The sequence below is a fragment of the Manacus vitellinus genome, unplaced genomic scaffold, assembly GCF_001715985.3.
Source record: "Manacus vitellinus isolate BGI_N305 unplaced genomic scaffold, ASM171598v3 scaffold_43_pilon, whole genome shotgun sequence".
Lineage (NCBI taxonomy): Eukaryota > Metazoa > Chordata > Aves > Passeriformes > Pipridae > Manacus > Manacus vitellinus.
The window spans coordinates 6,964,292-6,986,568 of NW_021940560.1; the positions used below are offsets into that span (position 1 = coordinate 6,964,292).

A 22,277-nucleotide genomic window follows, 5' to 3' on the forward strand; every position below is an offset into this window, starting at 1 on the left:
AGATACAAGTTTTAGATGTGCTCCATTAGGCTGAGTTATTAAACACTATAATTTCTCCCTAAATTCATTGTACCAAATAAAGACAAAGGTAAAGTATTCCTAAACTTTGCTCTTATCTGGACAGAAATGCATGTGTGCATAAGGTTATCCCTGCACACACACGCAAATCAACGCACATAGAAGTTATATTAAATATGAAATTGAAAATGTATATATTTATACATTCTAAAATCTGTTTCGAAAACTGTGGCATCTGTAGCCTTGGCAATGATTTTACTGGAGTTAGATCCAAAGTCTATTTAATTTATGGAAAACTCTCACTTCACTTGTAGTTGATGAGGAGTATTTGTGTATGTTGACTAGTATTTACAGTATTGATATATATAATATATATCAATATATATATTGATATACTAGTATTTACTAGTATTGATATATATAAAATCAGGGATATGATGTCTTCTGTACAGGAATTTGATAATCACCATAAAAACGAATATTACGGAAATTCTCTAAAAGCTTTAATTTCCAGCTTCAGGGGAATGACAGAATCTCTGATCATCTGCTGCAAGGCTGGGAGCAGTGCTCAAGCCAGGAGGGTGGTTGTAAGGCAGGTGTACTCTAAGTGCAGCTGCACAGTCTGTGCAGACCAGGGACTAGAAAATAGGTCATGAGAGTTTTCAAACTCTCCCAGGTTGTAGAAATGTCTGTTAGGGTTTTTTTCTGGCAGATGTTTAATACCTGGAGTACCAAATTATTTATGGAACTGTTGCCCCAGTTGAGCTTCATGATTATAGAGGATGTAAACACCCTGTTCTCCAGCAACTAGTTGAGCTCCTAAGGGATAATAAAAGTTTTAGGAGGCCTATAACATTTTCAACATGAAATGTATCGCTAGCAGAGCTAATCTGAATTTCAGATATAAACAGCATTTCCCCTTCATGTGTTTTAAGAAGAGGTTAGACCCTGTGATTCCACAGTATATCAAAATAATTGAGAAATTGACTTTCAATGGTAATTTGTACTATTACTTGAATCCTGTTTATTGTGTAACCTGGTTTGGACTTTTTTTTTTTTATGGTGAGAAAAAGGAGTAGCTGTAATGATGCTGATCTGGATTCTGGCAGTTGGGGGTGGATTATGGAACATGTGTGATGAACAGCAAGCCCACTTTGTTCCTTTTAAAGTGCATCTTAAATTGACTCTATTCCCTCTTCACCCTGCAGGCAGGTGTAAATACTCTGAACAGCTGTGGTTCTGTACATTGCAGTGTCCAAAACCTCTTCAGTAACTAAACCTGATAACAGAGAAGTTACACCACCAGCAATATAACTACCTCATTGGACACAAGGAAGTTTCAGATTAGCAGTAGAGAGTGACAAATGAGCAGGACTTTCAAGACTGGGGTTGATATTGCCTTTTTTGCCTGTGTATTACCGTGATCTGCAGAGGACCACACCTGCAACTTCCCCAGCAATCCCTTGAGCCTCAAAAAGACTGCAAACCAGAACACTTTCATTCCCTTCTCTGAAACATCCTCAGACTTTTTCCCTTTCTATATTCTTTGTCCACTGACTTAGTTCTGAGTTCTCTTCCAATTTCTCAACCCTGCTCCACTTCATCCCCATCAGTCAGATCCCACTGGTTTGCCACCAGAAAATCATTTGCTGGTGACCAAAAATTGATTTCCCCCCCCCACCCCCCCCAAGTTCTCAGTCTTCAGTTATCATCATTAATTTTTGCCTGTGCTTGAGAAATCTTGGGCTGGCTGTGACTGGAATATGGTACTTGGCTACTGTAAACAGACTATAAGAGCTGCCATAATACAAATATTAAATGAAAACAGGCCTAGCTTTGTTTAAACAGGCTGACAGCCTCTCATCTAGAAGAAATGTGCTGCAGGTTATTGCAAGCTCCAAGTGACTGATGAAGGAGCATTCATAGAACGTAATTTGTATTTGGGTCTGAGAAGAAAGAATGAAAACAAGAGTATCAGTGAGGCAAAGAGATACAAGAGGATTCCTGTCATGTGGCTAGACACAGAAGACACTTGATAAAAAGGTATAGAGAGATACAGAATTGTAAAGTGAAGAATGTTCAAAATATTTTCCTAACTTCTGTCAGCAAAAACCTCTTGAGGAACTGCCTTCTATGTTACGCCATATGACTTTCCCTGAATGATTCCATACATAATATTCATTCTGCCACCCACTAATACTAAAATCCATTCTAATCATAGGGAAACATGAATTAGCAATTTTACAGTTTTTATTAAAATAATTACTTTTATAATTTAAATTTTTTTTTCTTACTTAAACTCTAGAGGTTTCCTTGGTGGGTTTATTCAGAGATTAAATCCTGTATCCATCATAAAACTGATTTGCTCAGCTTTGCTGAAAAAGCTCACATTACTCCTGGGTTTAGAGCTCGTATTGCTCTCAGTGGCCTGCAGCTCATTTTAATGTGCAGTTACAGTACCCTGCAAAGTAATATTTTTAACATTATCTCTTCATTCCAGTGGTGAAAACAGCCTGTAGAGATTTTAGCATTTCCTTTTCTGTGGGCCATTAGGAGCCATTAGTGCTGAAAGATCTTGACAGAAAATGCAGAGTTAAAGATTTTGTGAATAAAAATTAATAGGATCACAGGATAATCCAGGTTGCAGAGGCCCTCAGGAGGTCTCTAGTGCAGGCTCTTACCAGAGCAGAGTCAGCTGTGAGATCAGAAGAGGTTACTCAGAACTTTATCCAGTCAGGTCTTGAGAACTTCCAAGGATGGAGACTCCACAACCTCTCTGGGAAACTGTTCCACTATTTCCAGGGTGGAAACCCCATTTCTCTTAGGAAGATATATAATGGTAAGATTCTTAACAACCATGGAAATACAGAATTAAAATAGAGTAAACTGGTTCTAGTAGGGTAACAAGAATATATGTAGAAATTAGAAGTATTATCTTTTCCTTAGAGTATTGTGGCTGCCAGAGAATTGGATGAGGACCTGAAGCATGTTTCGATGGCAGCTTTGCAAATGTGACAAAAGAGTTTCTACCTCAAGAATATTAAGACAAATGCTAGTGGTTTATATAATGATTTTTTCTCAGTTCTCTCTCATGTTTACTTCTGTAGCTCAGCTGAAGTTATTAAAATGTTTTCAGCGAATAAGGTAAGAAATCTTGATACAAGAAAGAATTTTCCACGGTGAGATCAGTCAGTCACTCAAACAACCTCCCCATGGACATGGTAGATCGTGGGATGCAATTGGTAAGGGTGCTAGAGAATCTCATCTAGGCTCCCTTTTCCTTGAAAGGCTGGACCAGATGATTTTTGGAGGTCCCTTCCAACCTGGGCTGTTCTATTATTCTGCAAGCCTCTTCATATTGGTAAAAGTAGTAAAAACCCAAATAACTCATCTAATCAAAAAAGGGTAAGTAGTCTGAGATACTGCAGTGAATAAAAATGGTGGGAGAATAGCCCAGTATTTGACAAGAAGATTAGGCTTCTAATATTGCATTTTAGTTGTACCATATGTTAACAAAAGTGGGAAGTAATTAGACCGCTACTGACAAACTTGTTTTATTCCACATGATGTCATCACGTTTCAGGGACTATCTCAATGCACTTGAAGTGTGGTGGGAAAATAAGGTCCAGGATGTAACAGACAAACTACCAAGTGCATGAGGCCCTTTTTCCTCCCCACTGCCCCAAAACAACTGCCTCCATGAGCTGCTAAGAGAAAGTTAACACATTTTTGCAGATTGCATTCACATGCATCACTAATCTTTTCTGAATCCTTAATTCTGTTGCACCACCTTTGCTGCATGTGAGGGCAGATTAACTTGAGAGGAGCAATTACCAAGAGCTTCATTACAAACTGGTGTTGGTGTTGTGGTGCTGTATTCCATTTGCCACAAAGACAGGAGGAAGATAATTAAGAAGGGAAACCTCTTGTGTTGGTATTTTAAAGCAGTCGGTTGACATGAGGAAAACTCTGTTACCAATCACCCTTATGTAGCTTACCCCAGATATTTTTTGAGGTAGTATATAGCAGAGCTTGTTGCTCAGCATGTATTTGTAATTTCACTACTATTATATATATCTAGGGTTTTTTTATAAAATGTTACAAGACAAGTAGCTGAGAATCTAAATCTGCAGTCTCACTTCAAGCTGACTGCTGCTCACACTGAAGAGCAGTCTCTTTGGCTGGAAGGGCCAATTCATGTAAAGGGTATTTAGTGCTTGACAAGAGCCATGCTAAAGGTAAAATTCCTTCATTACATTGAAGATTAATCACCACAGAAATCTGAGTGAGATTAATCTTTATTTCTATGACGAAAATATTACAGAATTTTAGTCTTATCACTCCCTACAGGGAATCATAACAATTAATTGCAAAATATAAGATAGAATTAAGGCTAAATCCATGAATTATAAGGCTGTTTTGCTCCATCTGCTAGATGCAAATGAATTGAATAATTTGACATACTCTCCTTAGGAAATTAATTCTGTGATAAAAAGAGGAAAAAAAAAGTTAACTTACTAATAGCAGCTTGAAAATTGACAGTTTGTGGAGGTGGAAATCCCTGAATCTCAGTACTTTTCATAGCTACCTGCTGAAAAGCCATTAACTTATGCAAAGTGACAAATTTTTGATTAAGGGAAAGACCATCAGGTGCTCACAGTGATTGATTTCCTTTTCTGGTTTAGTTATGAGTTGTGAGAATTTGTCATCAAAATGAAGAATTATGTTTATTAGAGCTCCATGCAGCGAATATGTTATGGAAAAGATGAGATGGCAGCTGTATGTCATGTAATGCAGCTACATTGATCTTGTTTTGATTGATATGAGTGCAAATATCCAGGGCTGATGTAATACAAAATGGATATTTATAGGGTTGTATAAATATAAACGAGTTGTATGTGGGTTGTAATACTGCTTTCAGAAGAATGTCTTGGAAATTTCCAGGATGTAGCACACCCAGAACCAAGCTTTAGTTTTTAGGATTTATACATGTCTGAATTCCTCTAGGAGTGAACTGGCAGTACCCAAAGCTCAAAAGCTGTGTAAAGTTTTTGACAGTTTTGAGAGTGTAAATAATTTCATTCACAATGCCTGAGGCTGCAGTACAACTAATTTAACAGTGTGTTTCATCTGTGACAAATACTGAAAAGTTGACAAAATTGATGAGTTAATTTTTATTACAATGAATTGCACTTTGTATTATCTCATGGATTTGCAGGTAGAAATACCATATCAAAAACACATCAAGAAGTATCTTTGGCAGATCATGATCTGCTACTGACACCCAGCAAACTAAAGAAGATGTGGTAGTTTCACTGTTGAATTTGTAATATTGAATTCTCTTTACTGACAATGTAATGATGTTATTTTAATTACTCTAGCCTTCCACGTGTCATTGCTCTAAGTTGGAAGTTTGAGTTTTAGTTGACTTAAAAGTTGATTGTTGCCTGGATATCAGAGAGATGCTCTCACCTTTTTGTTTCTGAATTAGTCTGTTATTCTTTAAAATATACTACATTCTGAAAGATTCCAGAGAGCTCATTTCTTCTGAAAATCAAACAACACTTTTCCATTATGTTTTAAAATGTTTTGACCAAACTCTCTCTGTTCATTTTTCTTTTTAGAAATAATATATTACATGGAACTGAGGGGGAATTCAGATTCGCGCTTTCTTCATTAGGTCTTTCCTGCTGCCTGTCAAACCTGTAGCAATCAATTATTTTGCATTATAGATCAATTATAACTGTAATGATTTAGTAAATATTTAGTGGGAAGTTCTTACACTAACTCAGGCAGAAATGGGTGTAAAATAAGTACAGGATCTTCAACAGGTGCTGGAGGTTTAAGGGGTACAGGTGGCATAGGATACCATCTTGTTGGGTTGCTGAAAAAAGTACCCTCCTCATGTCTTAGCAAGAACATACCAATATTCTGGAATATGAGGGCATTAGGTGGAGTCCCAGCTACTCCAGAGTGTCTGAATTGCTGACAGTCATCATGGAGAACCTGGAGACTGAGGAGCATTTGCTACACCACGGCGATTACAAGTCAGGAATATCTTTAAAATCAGTCAAACCTCACTGTATAACTCCTCTCATTAATTTTTATGGGTACTTCTGAGTTGACTTGAACCTGTTTAGAAATGGCAGTTGGCTCCTCTAATTTAATTGAATGTTATTAATGAAATTGGATTTGCCAACCACCTTGGCATTAACACCCTTAGTGTGCAGTTGGAAACACTATTTAGTTACACAGCAGTAATTGTCAGCAGATGGAAGTTACAAGGCTTGCATTAAAAATTTTGCGGTCCAATACCGTGAAAGTAGAGCAAACTTACAATAACCAATTGAAATTTGTTTATTATGTACCACAGTTATTCAGATTAATTTTTGGAGGTTTCTTGTTTTGTAAATTTTTAGTTGAATTTTGTGTGATTTGGAGTTAGAAATTATTTTTTTCTGGCAAATAAGATTGAAAGAAGATGCTATGCAATGTTGTGTTCTAGTGGTTTTGCAGATAAATTGAGACACTCAAGAAGACAATAAACATATACTTTTGCACTGTCATTACTCATGAATTTTACATGGCTGTGGACTCCAAAAGCCAGCATATAAAGGGGGAGCTAGGCTTGCTAAATATCATGACTGAATGCTGATTCAAACCTAAGAGTGCATTTCTGTCTGCTATTAATAACCTTGTCTTTGTTATTATCATCTTGCTTGTCTTCTTTCTACTTGAGCTATTTCTGGTTAAGTAGGTGTATGGGAATTCTTTAGCCAGAGTAAAACTGATCTTGAGAATAAGAGAAGCAGATCAAGGTTGCTGAAGTCTTTGTGTATCTGCTGGCATAGGCAAAGATGCAAAATATTTGCTGTTAGGCTTGAGTGGTTGGAGACTTTACAGAAATAACTCCAAACTCTCCAATTTATGTCAGAACTGAATCCAGCCAGTGCATTCCCCTTAGGGAATGTTCGCCTGTCTTTCTCAGAAGTATGCAGAGAATAAAAGGTAAGTTAAGGGAAGGTGATGGTGCTTTGCTGTCTTCTCTTTCCCATACCTTTGGCATTCAACGACACATACTGCCATAAGGAAGTGTAATCCATAGTTTCCAGCTCACAGGTTTCTGGCTGTGTGGGTTTAAGCCTGCTGGGAGTGATAGAATACCTTGTCTTTCAGAGTTGCTTTCAGACAAAAATGTCAGCATATTCTCACAGAAAGTATAGGTGTTTTATGTCAACCTGTCACTGGCTCAGCAAATGGCCTTAGGCAAGTCAGCCAACTTTTGTGGACCAGTTCTAAGATATTTCACACTTGCATTTGTCCCAGGTAAATGAGCAGAACCTTTAGTATACGATTCTTTACATAAAATAAATAAATTAAAAAAAACATTGTCACAACAAAATCTGTTGTGAAAGATTGTGCAATATAAGCTTCTTCTGTTATGGCAGTGCTAAATATTACAGAAGTAATGCATAAAGATAATTCCGAGAAGTCTGGAGTTTAACAAAAGCAGTTCAAGAGGCTCCAGACAGGTCTCTGTGTTGTGTTACACAGACAGGTCTCTCTCTGCGTTCAGATAGAGTGAAGCTACAAACCTCTTAAAAGAATTTATTGCAGAACAGGGACCTGCTCACAAGTGTGCAATAGAAAGTGGAAATCCCACTAATATTTGATTTTAGTCATTCTTTTTGGGAGATGAACTTTTGTCTCGTCTGTATGAACATTTAATGATCATCTCTGGCTGCAGGATTGCAGAGAATCCATTCTGTGAGTTTCTTCCTCTGTCACAGACTACGGGCCAGATTTCTGTTCTGTGTTTGAGCCCAGGGCAAGGACTCTGGGGTCAGCAGACTGTCTCAAGCCTTTTCTACCTGCCTTTTACAACAGGTTATGTTTAACAAGAATGAGGATTGTGTTGCAAGTTAGTACAATGGTATTAAACATCGACCTTAAAATAGGTGTAGCAGAGTTTTCCTATCTGAGTACCTCACCGGCAGTACCACTCTGTTCCTGGGGAGGATGTGAGCCTCTGTGTTGTCTGTACTCCTCTGGAGAAGGGCAACCCCTTAACTGAGAAGTTGTCTGTAGGATTGTTTGGATTGTCCGCAGTGTGATTTAGTGTCACTTGTGTTGGGGGGTAAAATGACCAGCTCCTCACCTGTGCCACTGCTGCTGCATCCTCTGAGCCAGACAGGGCAGTGCCAGTTCCACTCCAGCCTTGGGATGGAGATTGCTGTGAACATGGCATGTGCTGCCAACCCCCACATGGCCCTGATGGCTGAGCTGGTGAAAATAGTAGTGTGCTACGGGAATAACTATAGCATCAGCTACCTGAGCTACCAGACAGGTACCAACAGATGAATAACAAAGGAAATACAGCTTTTGAAGAAAAAAATGTACATATAGATATCACTTCTTAACTATTTCATACTTTAAATGTTTAAATTGCTCTTACTGTATATCTGTGGTAACAGATTTTTATACAAAGAACTGTTAGTAAAATGGAGTTACAGATATAGCAACACTGTAATAGAACGGTTATAATTATTGGTGTAGAGGAAACCAAAGCCTTATATGTAGTATTTCACAGCAAAAGGAACACCATCTCAGAGTAGTACTAGTCTGTATGTTTGAACAAAAGCAAGGGTTTTCTTTTTTACTGTGAGGTTCTGGGTATGCATTATGTGCTTTGTAAGTCTCAGTGTGTCTGACCTACTCAAAACTTCATTATTCTCTGCAAATTATTGTCTGTTACTTTATGTTCTCTTCACTAAGCATTTGTTTGCCTTTTTTGTAAGAATGGGTGGTAAGCTCTGCAGAACAGGAGGAGAGAGTCTAATTCTGCACAGCATCTAATCTGATGAAACTGAGGTATTGAGAGCATCTTGGACAGCCTACAAAGGGAGGCACTTGTTTTTTTTTAATATCTGCACTTAAAATATTTTTTTCTTGGAGATTTGGGAAGGAAACAGATGTTTCAGGTTCTGTCGTGCTGCTGACCAGATTTACCAAACATCTGTCCTGGTTTGGTAAAGAGAATGAAGCTCCCTTGATTATTTCTAATGGGAGATCCAAGCAAAACAAACAAATAAAGATAAACAGATCTCTAGAGGACTCTATGATAAATGAGCAGGAGCAGAAGTGGCAGGTCTTTCTCTCTGAAATATCAGAGAGAAAGAAACATCATCTGGTATGCCCAGAAACATCATCTGGTATGCCCTGTCTTCTCATTCATAATCCAGGTTTTAAGAACCGGAGAGGAACTGGACATTTCATTCTGTTCTTTAATTTAAGTCTCTATTTTTAGCTCCTTAAGACATTTTTTTATTATTAATATTCTGTTACCCTCAGCAGTGGGAGAGTTGGCAGCTTCAAATACCTTCTTAACATTTCTATTTATTTTTGTCTATTTTTTCCCCAGAGCTTGTGTTATTTTGGGTGTCATATTCCTCCTGTCATCTATATGTATTGTGATCAAAGCCATCCACGATCTTGCGAAGAAGGTGCTTCCAGAAGTGGTAAGGTGATTCCTGTTCCTTCAAATGTTCTTTATTCTCTGCCCTGCCAGTGAGACTGAGAAACAGTGTCTCCTTTCAGCAGCCCCCCTGAACTCTGCAAAGCTCTAGCAGGTGCATTTTCTGCCTGGTTGCACATACTGGTCCTAGGATTCAAGCAGTATTTTTCCTTATGTGATGGAGTCTAATCTTTATGAGTTTTTATAGGCTTAACCCAAATTTTTTCTCAGTGTAACCACTTAAAGCTTTTTACATGGGACTGTAAGAGTTCACTTACAGAGGAGGCATCTCTGTGCTTAATGACTGCAGTAGAATTTTATGAGAAGAATGGTTTCCTACTCCAATGGCTTCAGTATTCTATTTTCAGTGTGGAAAAAAATGTATTTTTGGATTTCATTTTTTTGTTTTCCAGCTCTTGCCTCCAATTCCAGAGCCATATACAAGTAGCAGGAATGAAACAGGTGAGGAGAGCATGCTGGGTCAAAGAGCTGGCTTTTTGACTGGCTCACCATGGAGCATCACAAAGGGCTTTTCTCCTACTCTCTGCTTTCTTTTCATTGTGAAAGCCAGCCCCTACCTGGCCTGTAGAGCAGCTCTCCCCAGTGGTCTTTCTCTCAGCTCTGCTCTGTCCTGTCCTGCTTGCTTCCTTTCAGTACTGGATATTAACTTCTCTGAGCTCTGCTCATCCAAACCAGCTGCTCACTGGGAAAGCCACTTGGCAATGGTTCCACTCCCACAAGATTCTTCCTAATGTGCTTAAACAAAATGAGGCTTCAGTTCAGTTGTTATAGACAACCTAACTTGGAGCTTTTGTATTCAGCTCTCATGAAGTTTGGTCCAGTTATGTGTTCAGTCTTTGGCATCTAGGGTCACCTTGCCAAGTGCCATTCTCAACATGGTACTAAACAGAAACCTAAACTCCTTCCTTTCAACCAGGAGTTGGAGGCAGAGCTGGAAAAAAAAAAAGCCAAAATGGAATTTCATCTTTTTACCCTCTGTTAGCAGGGCAGACGACCTAGTGGGTCCTGTGCTCTCATGGAGATTTCCAGGAAGCCGGGCAATTACAGAAACTTATTTTCAGTAGTTTAGTGAAATTTGGGCAAAGATGAGTTACACATCATGAATTGGAGCCAGGTGCATTGTTTGACTGCAGCTGATTCATGTTCTTGTTGCATTTGACTTTCCGTCTTTTCCAGTCTTCGTGATTTACTTCCTCCTCAGCTTTGCCAGGACAACAGCACATGTAGTTCACCAGCCTGGTTCTGTCAAAACGATCTGGGTTAGCTTGAACACTTCCAGTAAGCAGTTCTCAAACTCAACCCAAACATTTTGACAGAACTGGGTTAGAGAGTGGGTATGGGTGCCATCGTGCCAGCGAGGCTGAAGGAGAGACAGGTGGGGGTGAGGGGAGACCCTACTGTGATGACCAGCTAAAGGACAACTTCTTAACTTGTCTGTACCCAAATGGTGCATCTGGCTACAGTTTAACTCCTGTTTAGTGAGAAAATGTAATATATAGTGCTGACTCAGGGAAGCAGAAGGGAAAAGGGAGGCTGCAATGATAATTAAAACACCAATTTGGTGAATTTATGGTAGCATGGATCAGATTAATTCGGATGTCTCGGTCTACTTCATTATGAGCAAATGCCCTAAGAATTCCAACAAAACAAAACATTTAAAACATTTAGAACAAAAATTTAAAACTTGTATCATCTATATCTCACTTTTCCATCATTATGGATTCTGTCTACAGTTTAGGGCTCCATTTCTTACAGGGGAGAAATGTCTCCTATTTGCATTATAAAAATTTTCTGTGATTTGCAGGGATATTCTACATCCTCATTTTTAATTTTTTAAATTAAAAAAGTTACAGTAGGGAAAAATCCGCAATCAGAACTACAGAAGGATATCCCTGAAAAGAACATCCCATTGCATTTTCAGTGTCCTGTAAGAATGATTTGTACAGATCCCTTTTTATCACAGACTGCCTTGGATTCAGTTTGGTGTGCTAAGTCTGTGTCGAGTCGGTAAAAGTTCAGGTGGATACTGCTTCCATTTGAAACTGTATCAGAACACTGATAGATAATTCCGTTCCTGTGACTGTGCTCACTCATTTAGGCACTGAAGTGCTATCAACAGTTTGAAAGATGTATCTGGCCAGGCACGGACTGTGGATGACTACTGTAGGGTAAAAGCCACATGAACACACTTAAAGGTTTTTCATACCTTGCAATTTTGCTTGGAAAGTAGGTTGGAGCATGGGATGAAAAGCAGTGGTACTATTGTTCAATGTCTCTTAAATAACATAGCAAGGAATTTAAATTCAAAGTCTTTCAGTACATCTCACTGCAGGAAACTGATTCAGGAGGGGTTGTGTGACAGGTGAAACATCTCTGTGTAAACTAAGAATAACACTGAAAAATGGGAAGGCTGAGAGAACAGCATCACTGCTGCAAGTCATGGCCTGAGGGTTGCCAACATTAAAAATAGTTGGGGAAAAAGGGTGTTGTCCAATAGAAACCTTTCCAGTTGCGCTGGCTGGGCATGAACCTGATGCTGATTTTCTGGTTGCACATTGCTCCCTTAGCAGCTCAGTGTCTCAGCAGAAATGATCATTCTTCCCAGTTGTTTGGGGTTTTGTTTATTGAGTGTATTCCCAGTTAATCTGCAGCTGCCCAGGCAGCATCATTAACACCTGAGCAGAGTGGAAATCTACTCAAAATAAATCAGTAAGGGAGAGAAGTTTCTGTCTCTACTCCTTTATCCAGGGTGCTATCTTCTGTTTCTTGGACCACTGATGAGCTAACGGCTAATAATAGTAATTTCTGTAATACCTTACCATGTAATTTAGCTTTAATGATGGACATATGTGGATAAATAATAGAGCAGTGTTTTCTGCTGATTTTGCTTAGCAGGGAAGTAACCAGTTCTGCATCAAAATAGTGACCTGAGATATTTTCTGATGGTGATTTCTGTGTCACTGGGATTCCATATTAGCGTGCTATTCTGAGACCAGGGAAGTATCCTTGTGGTGTGAGCAAGGTAGTGTAACTCCACTGGTGTCCCAAACTGGTATAAAACTAGGGGGAAAGGTTCTGCACTAGATTAAAAGGATGTATACTTCAACAAAACCTTCACATGTGAGTCGCATGATTTTTTGGGTACGGTTTACATCCTATTGCTCTTTGGTGAAGTGAAGGTCATTGAAGATGTGGGTACTTTGTAAAGGATCCTGTGAAATTTTAGCCATGTGACTTCAACTTCAAGAGAGATAATGTGGCTAAAACCCAACTGGAAAATGGTGTTCAGATGCTGAACACAAAGCTAGTACTGTCAGCCTTGCAGATGGAGCTGGTTTGGAATGCTCTGTTTGTGGGGGAGTCAAGATTACCCTAATGATAATAATGCAGAGCAACATGACTAACTGCATCATTCTCAAAACTATAGCGTCCCTTTTTACATCTTAATTTCTGGCAAACTTCAGCAACTTTGTCATAATTTCTCTGAGTTCATTTTAATTTGAGTAAGTTTTGAAGAAAATAGTATGATATGGTCAAGTTTAATTTAAGCAAATAAACAGACTGACCAATTAAGTATCTGCTTGCTAATTGGAAGTAACTATGATTAAAACCCTTAAAGCCTTGTCAGTGACTTCTGAATAATTAGAGGAAGTTCGCTGTATTTCTTGTGATGAGATACATCAGTTTTGTATCTGTTGGTTCTTAATATGCATGTTACAAAAAAGATATTTTCTTGGAAAGAATTTAGGAATTCTTTAATGCAGAGATTCTGTTGTCCTTAAACTGGATCTTGGAAGCGTTGCTTTCATGAAAATACTATCAGTAAGAAAGAATATAAAAATCACATGACTAAGAAATAATTTGAAATACTCTTCCAGATGTTTTGAGATTATGTGGGCATTTAGAAACATGAGTCTTCAGTATTGTTGTCATTTCACATGATGATTTCTGCTGCAGGTCTGGTGATCCTCAGCAGAATTCAGAGAACCAAGAAGAGAATGACAGGTTTACACATTAATGACATTTCCAGCTCGACTACCTCATCCTGGAAGGGTCTTAAACATCCACAGATTCTTGTCAGACTGCAGAGAGGTGCTGCTTAATTTACGGGGCTGGAGCTCAGGTTCAGCTCAGTCAGACATTTTCCAGTCACATATTTGAATTCTCTTTTATCCCACGCTGAATGTAATTTTGCTGAAACCCTGTGAATGACAATACTCCTGATCTGCACTGGCAGAGACGAGAGGACAATTAGAGCTCCTGACTTTCTGCATTTCTCAGTGCTGCTCATAGGTAGCGTTATGTCACAACACAAGCTTTCAGCACAGGCAATGTTTTTTGTAATTATTTTGAATGCTTCAAAGCCTTGGGAAACACAGAAATGGTGTATTTTTCCTTTTGGTTTCCTTGTTTGATGTGGCAGGGCCTATGATACAGCCTGTAAGGCAGGATATGAATGACTAGGTAGATTAATTAGTTTAAAAGAACTTGGGTAAGTTTAATGACAAGTGTTTGACTCCTGGGAGTGTGTGTGTTTTCTCTAAGCACCAGCAACTGTGGCCATACTGGGTCAGGTCCATCTTTGGTCTTCATTTACTTTCTTCATACCTTTCTTTTTAGTTTTATCTCCATTTTACATGAGGAAGCCTGAAGAGCCCACAGAATTCCAAATATAGGGGTCACCAGGGATTTTTGCAATATGTTCATTTTTGCAAATTACCGTTGAGCATTGAATTGATATTTTTAGAGAACTTTAACTGTAGATTTCATCTCCTGCAGTTAACAGCAAGTTCAGAAATTGTCATTATTAGATAAACTTATGGTTTTCCCTGTGCACAGAATTTATATTTATATTATGATTAAAAAGAAGCCTGCCCTGAAAACTGGCATTCTGTGTCAGGAGAGTTGGCCAGAGAATTAATTACACACTAACTATATAACTCTGTATTTGTATTAATTATGCATTTCTTATTCTCATGGGGAAAAGTTCGTTTTCAAGTAATTGAGATACATATTAATCCTCAGGGTTTAAAATAAACCCCCTTGTCCTGGTCTTTTCAGTATTTGTGATGTAGAGCAGTGTTCTTCAACAATGATCCATAAAATTGTGTATATTTTTAAATGAGTTAACTTTCAGGGTTGATGATAAGGTAGATAGAGGAGTAACATTGGAATTAAAGAGATCTATTTGTCCAAAAAGTCTGGAAACTACCAATATTGAAAATATTCAGTGAGAAGTGGAATGGATTTTTTTTCTCCTACATCTTTGATGATTTGGACATTGCTTTTTGTGAGCATTGAAAATACAAATTATGAGTCTCTGTTTTTTGGACAGAGGAGTAAATGATGAGAATAAAGTTTTCATGTCAATTCCAGGGGGGATTTGTCTTTTAAGTAACCTCAGCTTGAATTCGAAGAGAAGCTTCATTATCCTCTGATGGCAATCTGTGTGTGGGTGTGTATGTAGAGGCAGTTTCTGCCCTACATCAACACATACATGCAAGTCACTTTATCAAGCTGTGGCCTCCATTCTCACTTGCCTGAAAATATTTTTAATTAAAGCTTTCTCGTTTTGTGAATTTAGAGATGTGATGATATTTTCCACTTGTCTCGGAACATGTTGGTTTTGAAGGAAATCTTGCTGTTTCTCTCCTGTTCTTACCCTATCACTGGGATGCTGAGGTATTTGGGTAAGATTTCTTGTAGAAAGTAGGGGTATATGTGCTGTATAGAGCCCATACAGTGCCCCCAACCATTCCCAGAATTTTTAAGTGACACTGTCCTGGAATTTCTCTGCATGTGCTGTAGAGTGGATCTGCCCAAACACTATGTGAGTGTTTGCAATGAGAGTAGCTGTGGACGTGCTATTGTACACCTGGAAAACTCAAAAAAAATTGGAAAGATCACAAAATCCAAAGAAAACAATTTTTTTGCAGAAGGGAGAGATGTGTCAATAATGTGTGAGAACCTTACAAATTCCACTCTTTTCTGTGTTCTTGCCCTATTTTTTATATAGCTGGGAATCTTTGTTCTTTAGGGGTCTGCTTCAATATGCTGCAGTTGTTTCAGTTTCTTATCATCGATCCCTAAGGAAATATTTTTCACTGATCAGATCTTTGTCTTTTTTTTTTTTTTTTTTTTTTCCTCTCCCTGTCTCTCTCTTTTTTCCTTTGTTCCTATTACACTTGCTGGAATAAGTGCTACAATAAGTAGGCCAGCTGCTCTTCTTTCTGAAGTGTTTGGAATTGAAATTTCTGATAATTTTAGCTGTTGTTCAATACACCTGACTTACAAAGCTAATCAGTATTTGACATTAGAATAGAAGCCCTTCATTCTGTTTACCCTTCCAGTTAATTTTAAATGAATATTTCTCAGATCACATAATTTAAGATTTTTTTTCCTGACAATGTTGAGTGTTGAACCCAAAATAGAATCACTTCTTGTTGACTCAAATAATTTAATAAGGTTTGCTTTCTCCTAGATTCAGGATATTTCCCCTATTGTTACTTGCAGCATTTGTTCTCCAACCCATGTTGTCCGTAATAAGATAATTCCCACTAGGGAAAGGAATTACCATTCCTTTATTGATGTTTCAGAGAGCTGTATCCACAGCCAATGCTGTCCCTGAGGATTTGGTACACACACATTTCACTACAAATGAGGAGGAATAGTGATATTCACACTCCCAGTGACATCACACTTGGATTTCTATGTAAATTTTAGTGATTCTTTGACATTTTGCTAATACACTGAGAAAGGAGTCTCAAACTCAAATTGAGCACAGATTTTGAGCATTGTTTTGTGTTTGCATTTGCTATTGTTAGTGCTTGTCATCTCCATGATCAAAAAACCTTTATCATTTGCCCCTTTACCCTCATCATGCCATTACTAGATAATCTTCAATAGTACAAATATAATTTAAGTGTGAATGATGTGCTTTATTTTTACTATTGCCACAAAGAATCTGTAGACCTTTCCTTGTTCCTTAAAGAAGGCTCAAAAAGCCCAACCCAGCCCAACACTGAGAATGGCTGTTTTAATTTCACCTGGGGTTGTAAATCAATATCCATTTACTATTCAGTTACTGCTTGCATTTCCCTGGGTAATAGTATAACACATGTAATGTCAATGCAGCTTGGCATTTGTCCTCATTAGTATGGCAAAGGACACTTTTTTGCAAGAGTAAGCAAGCATCATGCCATATTTGTGACATTTCCTGCAGAACAAAGAAGGAAAAATATAATCAGTTTGTGTACAAAAGACATGCAGCCCATCTGATGTGATGCCTCCAATGCTTTTATAAATGAAACCACTTGAAAAATTAGGCCATATGTTACACTATCATGATATTGATTACAGTTGAAATGGGAAAGTAGGGGTGGCACAGTGTAGCTTTGTGAGTTCTAATTTATTTACTAATTTAATAGTTTAAAATAAATCCATCATAAATGTATAAATACATTTAATGATGCCAACAACTGAATTATAGGTCAATAGCAATATAAAAAATACTTGTCATTACATACACATATGTCCTTGTACATACTTGCCTATACATTTCTAATCTCTTATATATAATTTATTGCTTACCATTTCAAACCAAAGTGCCATATACATTAATTATACGGTAGAATCCTGCTTTACAATTGTTCCCTGCTCTGTATAGTTTGGAGTTTGGTCTAAAATACATGTGCTTCTTGCAGGTTGTTGGGAATGTTGTGGATGCTTGAACTAATGAGTAAGCCAGGGTTAGGAAAAACGTAACAACTTCGCTCCTTGTTCAGGTGAATTTTGGAAAGCCTTACTGTCAGATTTTACCTCAGAGTGATAACAAAGAAAAGCTGATGACTGCTCACTACTTGGTAGGTGATGTGAAATGTATTGCTGGTCTCAGCTCCCTACTCATCAGAAAAATGTCAGTGTCCCTAGGGAGACTCTGCTGAGAGAGGGCAAATACCATTTGAAATTATGTTTTATAACCGTTCGCTGCTAAAACAATGTGGATGAATCCTGGGAAGACAGGAAGCACAAGTGATGTTAAAGGTTCAGGCAGACCCTTTGCAGGAGTCCTGAGGTCGCCTATGAGAGCTCGGTGCCATCCCAGGGCATTCAGAACACCCTGTCTTCGTTATCTGTTTCTTGAAAAAACATTCCGTGCTGGAGAATTGCTTTGTCACACCAAAGAAATAAGTTTAAACATTCATAAGACTTTTTTTTTTTGGCACTAATAATAGATCTTTGTATCTCCATGTGAAGAGACTGTCTCCTGCCTGAGTCAGAGACTGGGCTGTTGGTTTGTTTTCTGACAGTGGAGTGCAATTAAAACTCCTATTCCTTTTGAAGTTCAGCAGTGAGCGAGACCCTCCGGCTTCCCAGGAGCTCCCTTTAGACTGATTGCATAAACTATTTATTGCTTGGGAGAAAGTGTGATAGAGATTTGGACTTTTTTTTTTTTTAAAGTGTTTGTATTAGAAATATCTCTGTTACTGTCTGTATTGTAACAATCCTTCAGGGGAAGAAGAGGGAAGCCAGTCCTTTTTGACTAAGTAACATGTTCTACAGCCAGTGTGCCCAGATGACACGACAGCTGCTAAGGGACCTGGAGGAGAGGGAGGGAGTGGGAAGCATGTGAAGGTAGGGATGGGGAGCAGGGTGGGAGCAGAACCTGACGGGCACTGGGGAGGACGGTGACTGGTCACCTGGACTGAAGAAGGGTCATTGTTGGGATCTGTGAGACAGATGGTGAGTTGCAGAGATGGGCAAAATTAATATTTAACACCACAAACTCAGCTCAGTTTGGGCCAGCCATGACTTTGCTCCAGCCAACAGCATCTGTATCATTCCAGAAATATGTCCCTGCTTCCTCAGCCAGGATGAGTGAGGCTCAGCAGAGGAGAGGTGAAGCATCATGAGACACCAGATTCTCTGGGAAGAGAAAAATTGGCATAAAGAAGGTGGTACAAGAATGCCCAACTCCTGCAGGAGTGAGGAAGAACCAGGCCTTTGGCTGGTTCACAGAGGAAGCTGAGGAGAAGGCAGGGGAGTGGAAGGAAAACTGCACTGTTGGAGGTGGGCAAAACAGCTTGTTTTGGGATTGCACTGAAATGAGCAACTGAGGAAGGACAGAGAGGAGGGTCACACATAGATTTTAATCGTAATATTTTATGTGTTGTATCCACTGGGGAGGAACGCTGGATATACCTGCTTCCTCCCATACCAGTGAATATCTTTTGGCTCAACACTGTACAATGCAGGTGAAATGAGAACATTTTTACATCCCCAAAGTGGAAGTGAAAGGACTGTGACTAAAGGAGAGCGGGCAGAGGGGAGTTGGTAGAAATAATATATGAAATCCAGGCTAAGTTTTAGGGTCAGAATCAGCAAAATGCATTCTAGGAAAAGATTAGGAACACAAGTCAGCTGAAACTTAGCTAGTAGGCTGGGAATTGGATTAAAATATCTCCACCTAATAAACCAAGTATGGAGGAACCCCGTGAGGTATTTTTTTTGTTTTGGTTTGGTTTGGTTATTTTCCTACATTAGACTCAGAAAAAGATAAAAGTCCCATCATAATCAACTAATTTTTTCTTAAGCCATAAGATTATTGCTGCTTTTGGTGAAATCCTTGAAAGCAGGGACAGAACCGTTGTCACACACCTCTTCTCAGCTGCACTGGTGGGGACAATGTTTGGATGAATTAGAGGAAGGCTGCCTGCTGATTTCTATTATTCCTTTCCTAGGAAAGGTAAAAGAGCATCCTAGAAAAGGTTTCTTTCTGGAAAGCAAGCATAAAACCACAGCATAAAATAAATCTTAAGACATTTTAGCTATTAGAGTGCTGTGTAATGAGAAGGCAATCCAGGATGGGCATCTTGTTTTATGTACATTGCTGGATTAAATATGAAGCCATCTAATCAGATATATGTGTCCTTTAATTAAGGTGTCATGTACAGTGTAGTAGTGATGAGGGAATATGATGAAAAGAAATCGAAAAGGAAGGAGCTTTATTTACTGCACTGAGAAGCTTTTATCATATGGAAATGATCAGAATTTAAATTTTTATCATCTGTCACAATTTGCTGCTGCTTTAATTAAAATAATACCAAGGACTTGTACAGTGAGTCTGGCTGGATGTGCTTCGTGCTCCTAATGACTGTCAGATGGGAAGGCAAGGGGTACAGAGAGGGCAGGGCTCCGGGAAGATCCAGAGGGAGAAGGTGCCAGATGGCCAGGCTTATTTTATTAATTTAGGTCTTCATTATGGCTTTTCTTTCCTTCATTTCTCCAAAGGATGAGTTAGTTTTATGGGAATCATTTCACAGCCACAGTATGACGTGTTTAACTCTTCAGAGCCCATAGCACTGCAGCAGAGCACGTCTGCCAGCCACGCATCCCGCCTGGCCACCTCCACAGGCTCAGCTCCAGCCCAGGTGCCTAGCCCACAGCAGCCCTCCCTCAGGTAATTTGTTGAATCCTGCTGTCCTAAAACAGTTCCAGCTTCTGATCATTGCATCAGAGAAGTGCCAAGGCAGCATATTTTAGCTCTTTCTCTCCTATTCCACCCTCACCTGCTCAGGCAATGTGCCGCCAGGCTGTTCATGCTGCTGGCCATCACACCAGCCTGCCTGGTTTGGGCTGATCTGTTACACCTGCAAAACCTTTTGTTACTGCCAAGTAGCTTCACTCTTCTTTTTCCAGCTCTTTGGTGCCCGAACATGCGGAAAACATAGGGAAGTACTGAGGAAAGTGAGTTCAAAAGATTTTTCCCTCTTCTGTTTGTCTTCCCGCAGCGTGCGCTCAGTTCCTGCGGGATCTGCCGCCTCCCTGTGGCTCGTGTGAAAAGCTGCACACAACTGGAGATGGTGATTTTGGATACTGGTTAGATTTAGGGGTTTAGAGATGGGGGGAAAAAAATCATCTTCTGCAAATCTGTTTGGCACAGTTCTACAGCATGAAACTGCTGAGGTGTTTGCATTCAGAGCAAGTTTTTCTAACTTCTTCTCTTCCTGTGTCCGTTATGATAACAAAGGAGCTTCAATTTGTCAGGTCTTCTGCTTTATCAGAGGTTATTGGATTAGTATTAGCAACAAAATGAGCTTGTTTAGTGCGATTCAGTAAAGACAAACTCTAAACTTATGAAGAATTTCTAGATCGTGAATATGTATTCTCTATAAAAAGCCTGTTCAGGAATTCACGAGTTCATTCAGAAATCACATTTAAGTCATTCTTGGATTCCAGTAGAGTGGCTAGACTCATTTAGATCACAACTGTATAGCAGAACAAATGGAAAGACACATTTCTACATACTGTGAATTTAGTGACACATTCAGGAAAAAAAATAACTGAGCTCACTTAAAAAATTTGTGATACACTATGACAAGAAAAAACTGCACCAGCTCAAAATAATGTGCCATACAGAAGATGAAACCTGGCATGATAGAATAGGAAATAAGGCATAACTATTTCAAGATTTTGAATTAATAACTGGATTTCTGAACATCTGTATCAATGTGAATTTGTAATAGTTTGCAAGTGCATACCCAAGAATTTTACAGGTGTAGGAAAACTGCATTTTGTCAGCCTAAGGCTGACAGTAACATAACTGTTGATAGCAAAGTAATTTACCCTGTCACCTCCACTGGGTCCACAGGGCTCAAGTCTGTGTAATGACAAAGCTTGTGCTTTGCTGAGGAGGAAGGCAAAGACAAGAGGTACGGATGACTGGGAGGAATCATTAAGTCTTTGGAGGGTCTGTGAGGTGATGCAGAAAAAAGAACTCTCATGTAGTCATAGAGCAATGAGTCATTGTGTCAAGTGAGACACAGGAGAAATGCAGCGTTGAGGTGTCAATGGCTCAGCTGAACAAGCACCCAACACGTGTTACCAGTGAAGAGCTGGGACCAGCACCTGGCCTGTGCATGGCTGGGAGCACATCAGGTCTGCAACTTTGCACTGCTCTTTTCAGCCACTCCTCACACATTGCTAGCGAGTGAGGGGCCTTGGTGCTGTTGAGAGCATCGCCAGGAAGTTTGCTTGTCACTTGTACTGTAACAAAGGTAAAACCCAAACAAGTAAAACCCAAACTCACACATCAACGGGAAGCTCACAGTCTGTAGGGCAGTGTGGGAAGGGCACTGTGCTGCCAGCTCAGTAGGCTAGGATAGAGATGACTATGTTAGTGGAACATAGCATTCTGCTTCAGATTATTTTGAGGCCTTATACATATGTTGTATATTTAATATTAGGTGAAATATTAGATGAGATTAGATTAAAATCTCAAAACCAATCAGAATTTGTCAGGCTATCAAAATTAAGTTTTTGGGCACTGAAAATACACATTTTTAAGAGAGATGCATAACATTTAGAGGCATAATTTTGACAAGGATCTCAAATTTCCAGTGTTGTTTTGAAAAGCTTGTCCAGACTTTTGAATCTTTGCTTTGTTGTCATTTCAGACCTTCTGAAAGCTCCCAACTTTCCTTGCTAGACTGACAGCAAGCAAATATTCCCAGTCCTTCCTTAGTTTTTCCCTAGCACTCCAAAATTGGCTGCATATTTTCCATTTGTTCTGTTAAAATAATTTTAGAAATGCTTTTCATCCTAACTTTACCCAGGGCTTCAATTCTGTGTTCTCACAGCTCCTATTTTACTCTCTTTCCCTCAATGCATTTTGCCTTAATACTCAATATTGTACCAGCTCTAGAGAGAATGAGCTCATGATTGA

General features: G+C 39.0%; 1 protein-coding gene across 1 annotated transcript in view; it reads left to right on the forward strand.

Moving 5' to 3' along the window:
- Positions 1–22,277, forward strand: part of TMEM163 (transmembrane protein 163) — a 37,966-nt gene that overhangs the window by 8,703 nt on the left and 6,986 nt on the right. Inside the window, exon 3 of the mRNA XM_018078844.1 lies at positions 9,440–9,536. Coding sequence (XP_017934333.1) covers positions 9,440–9,536 — 97 coding nt within the window. The remainder of the gene's footprint in view (positions 1–9,439; positions 9,537–22,277) is intronic.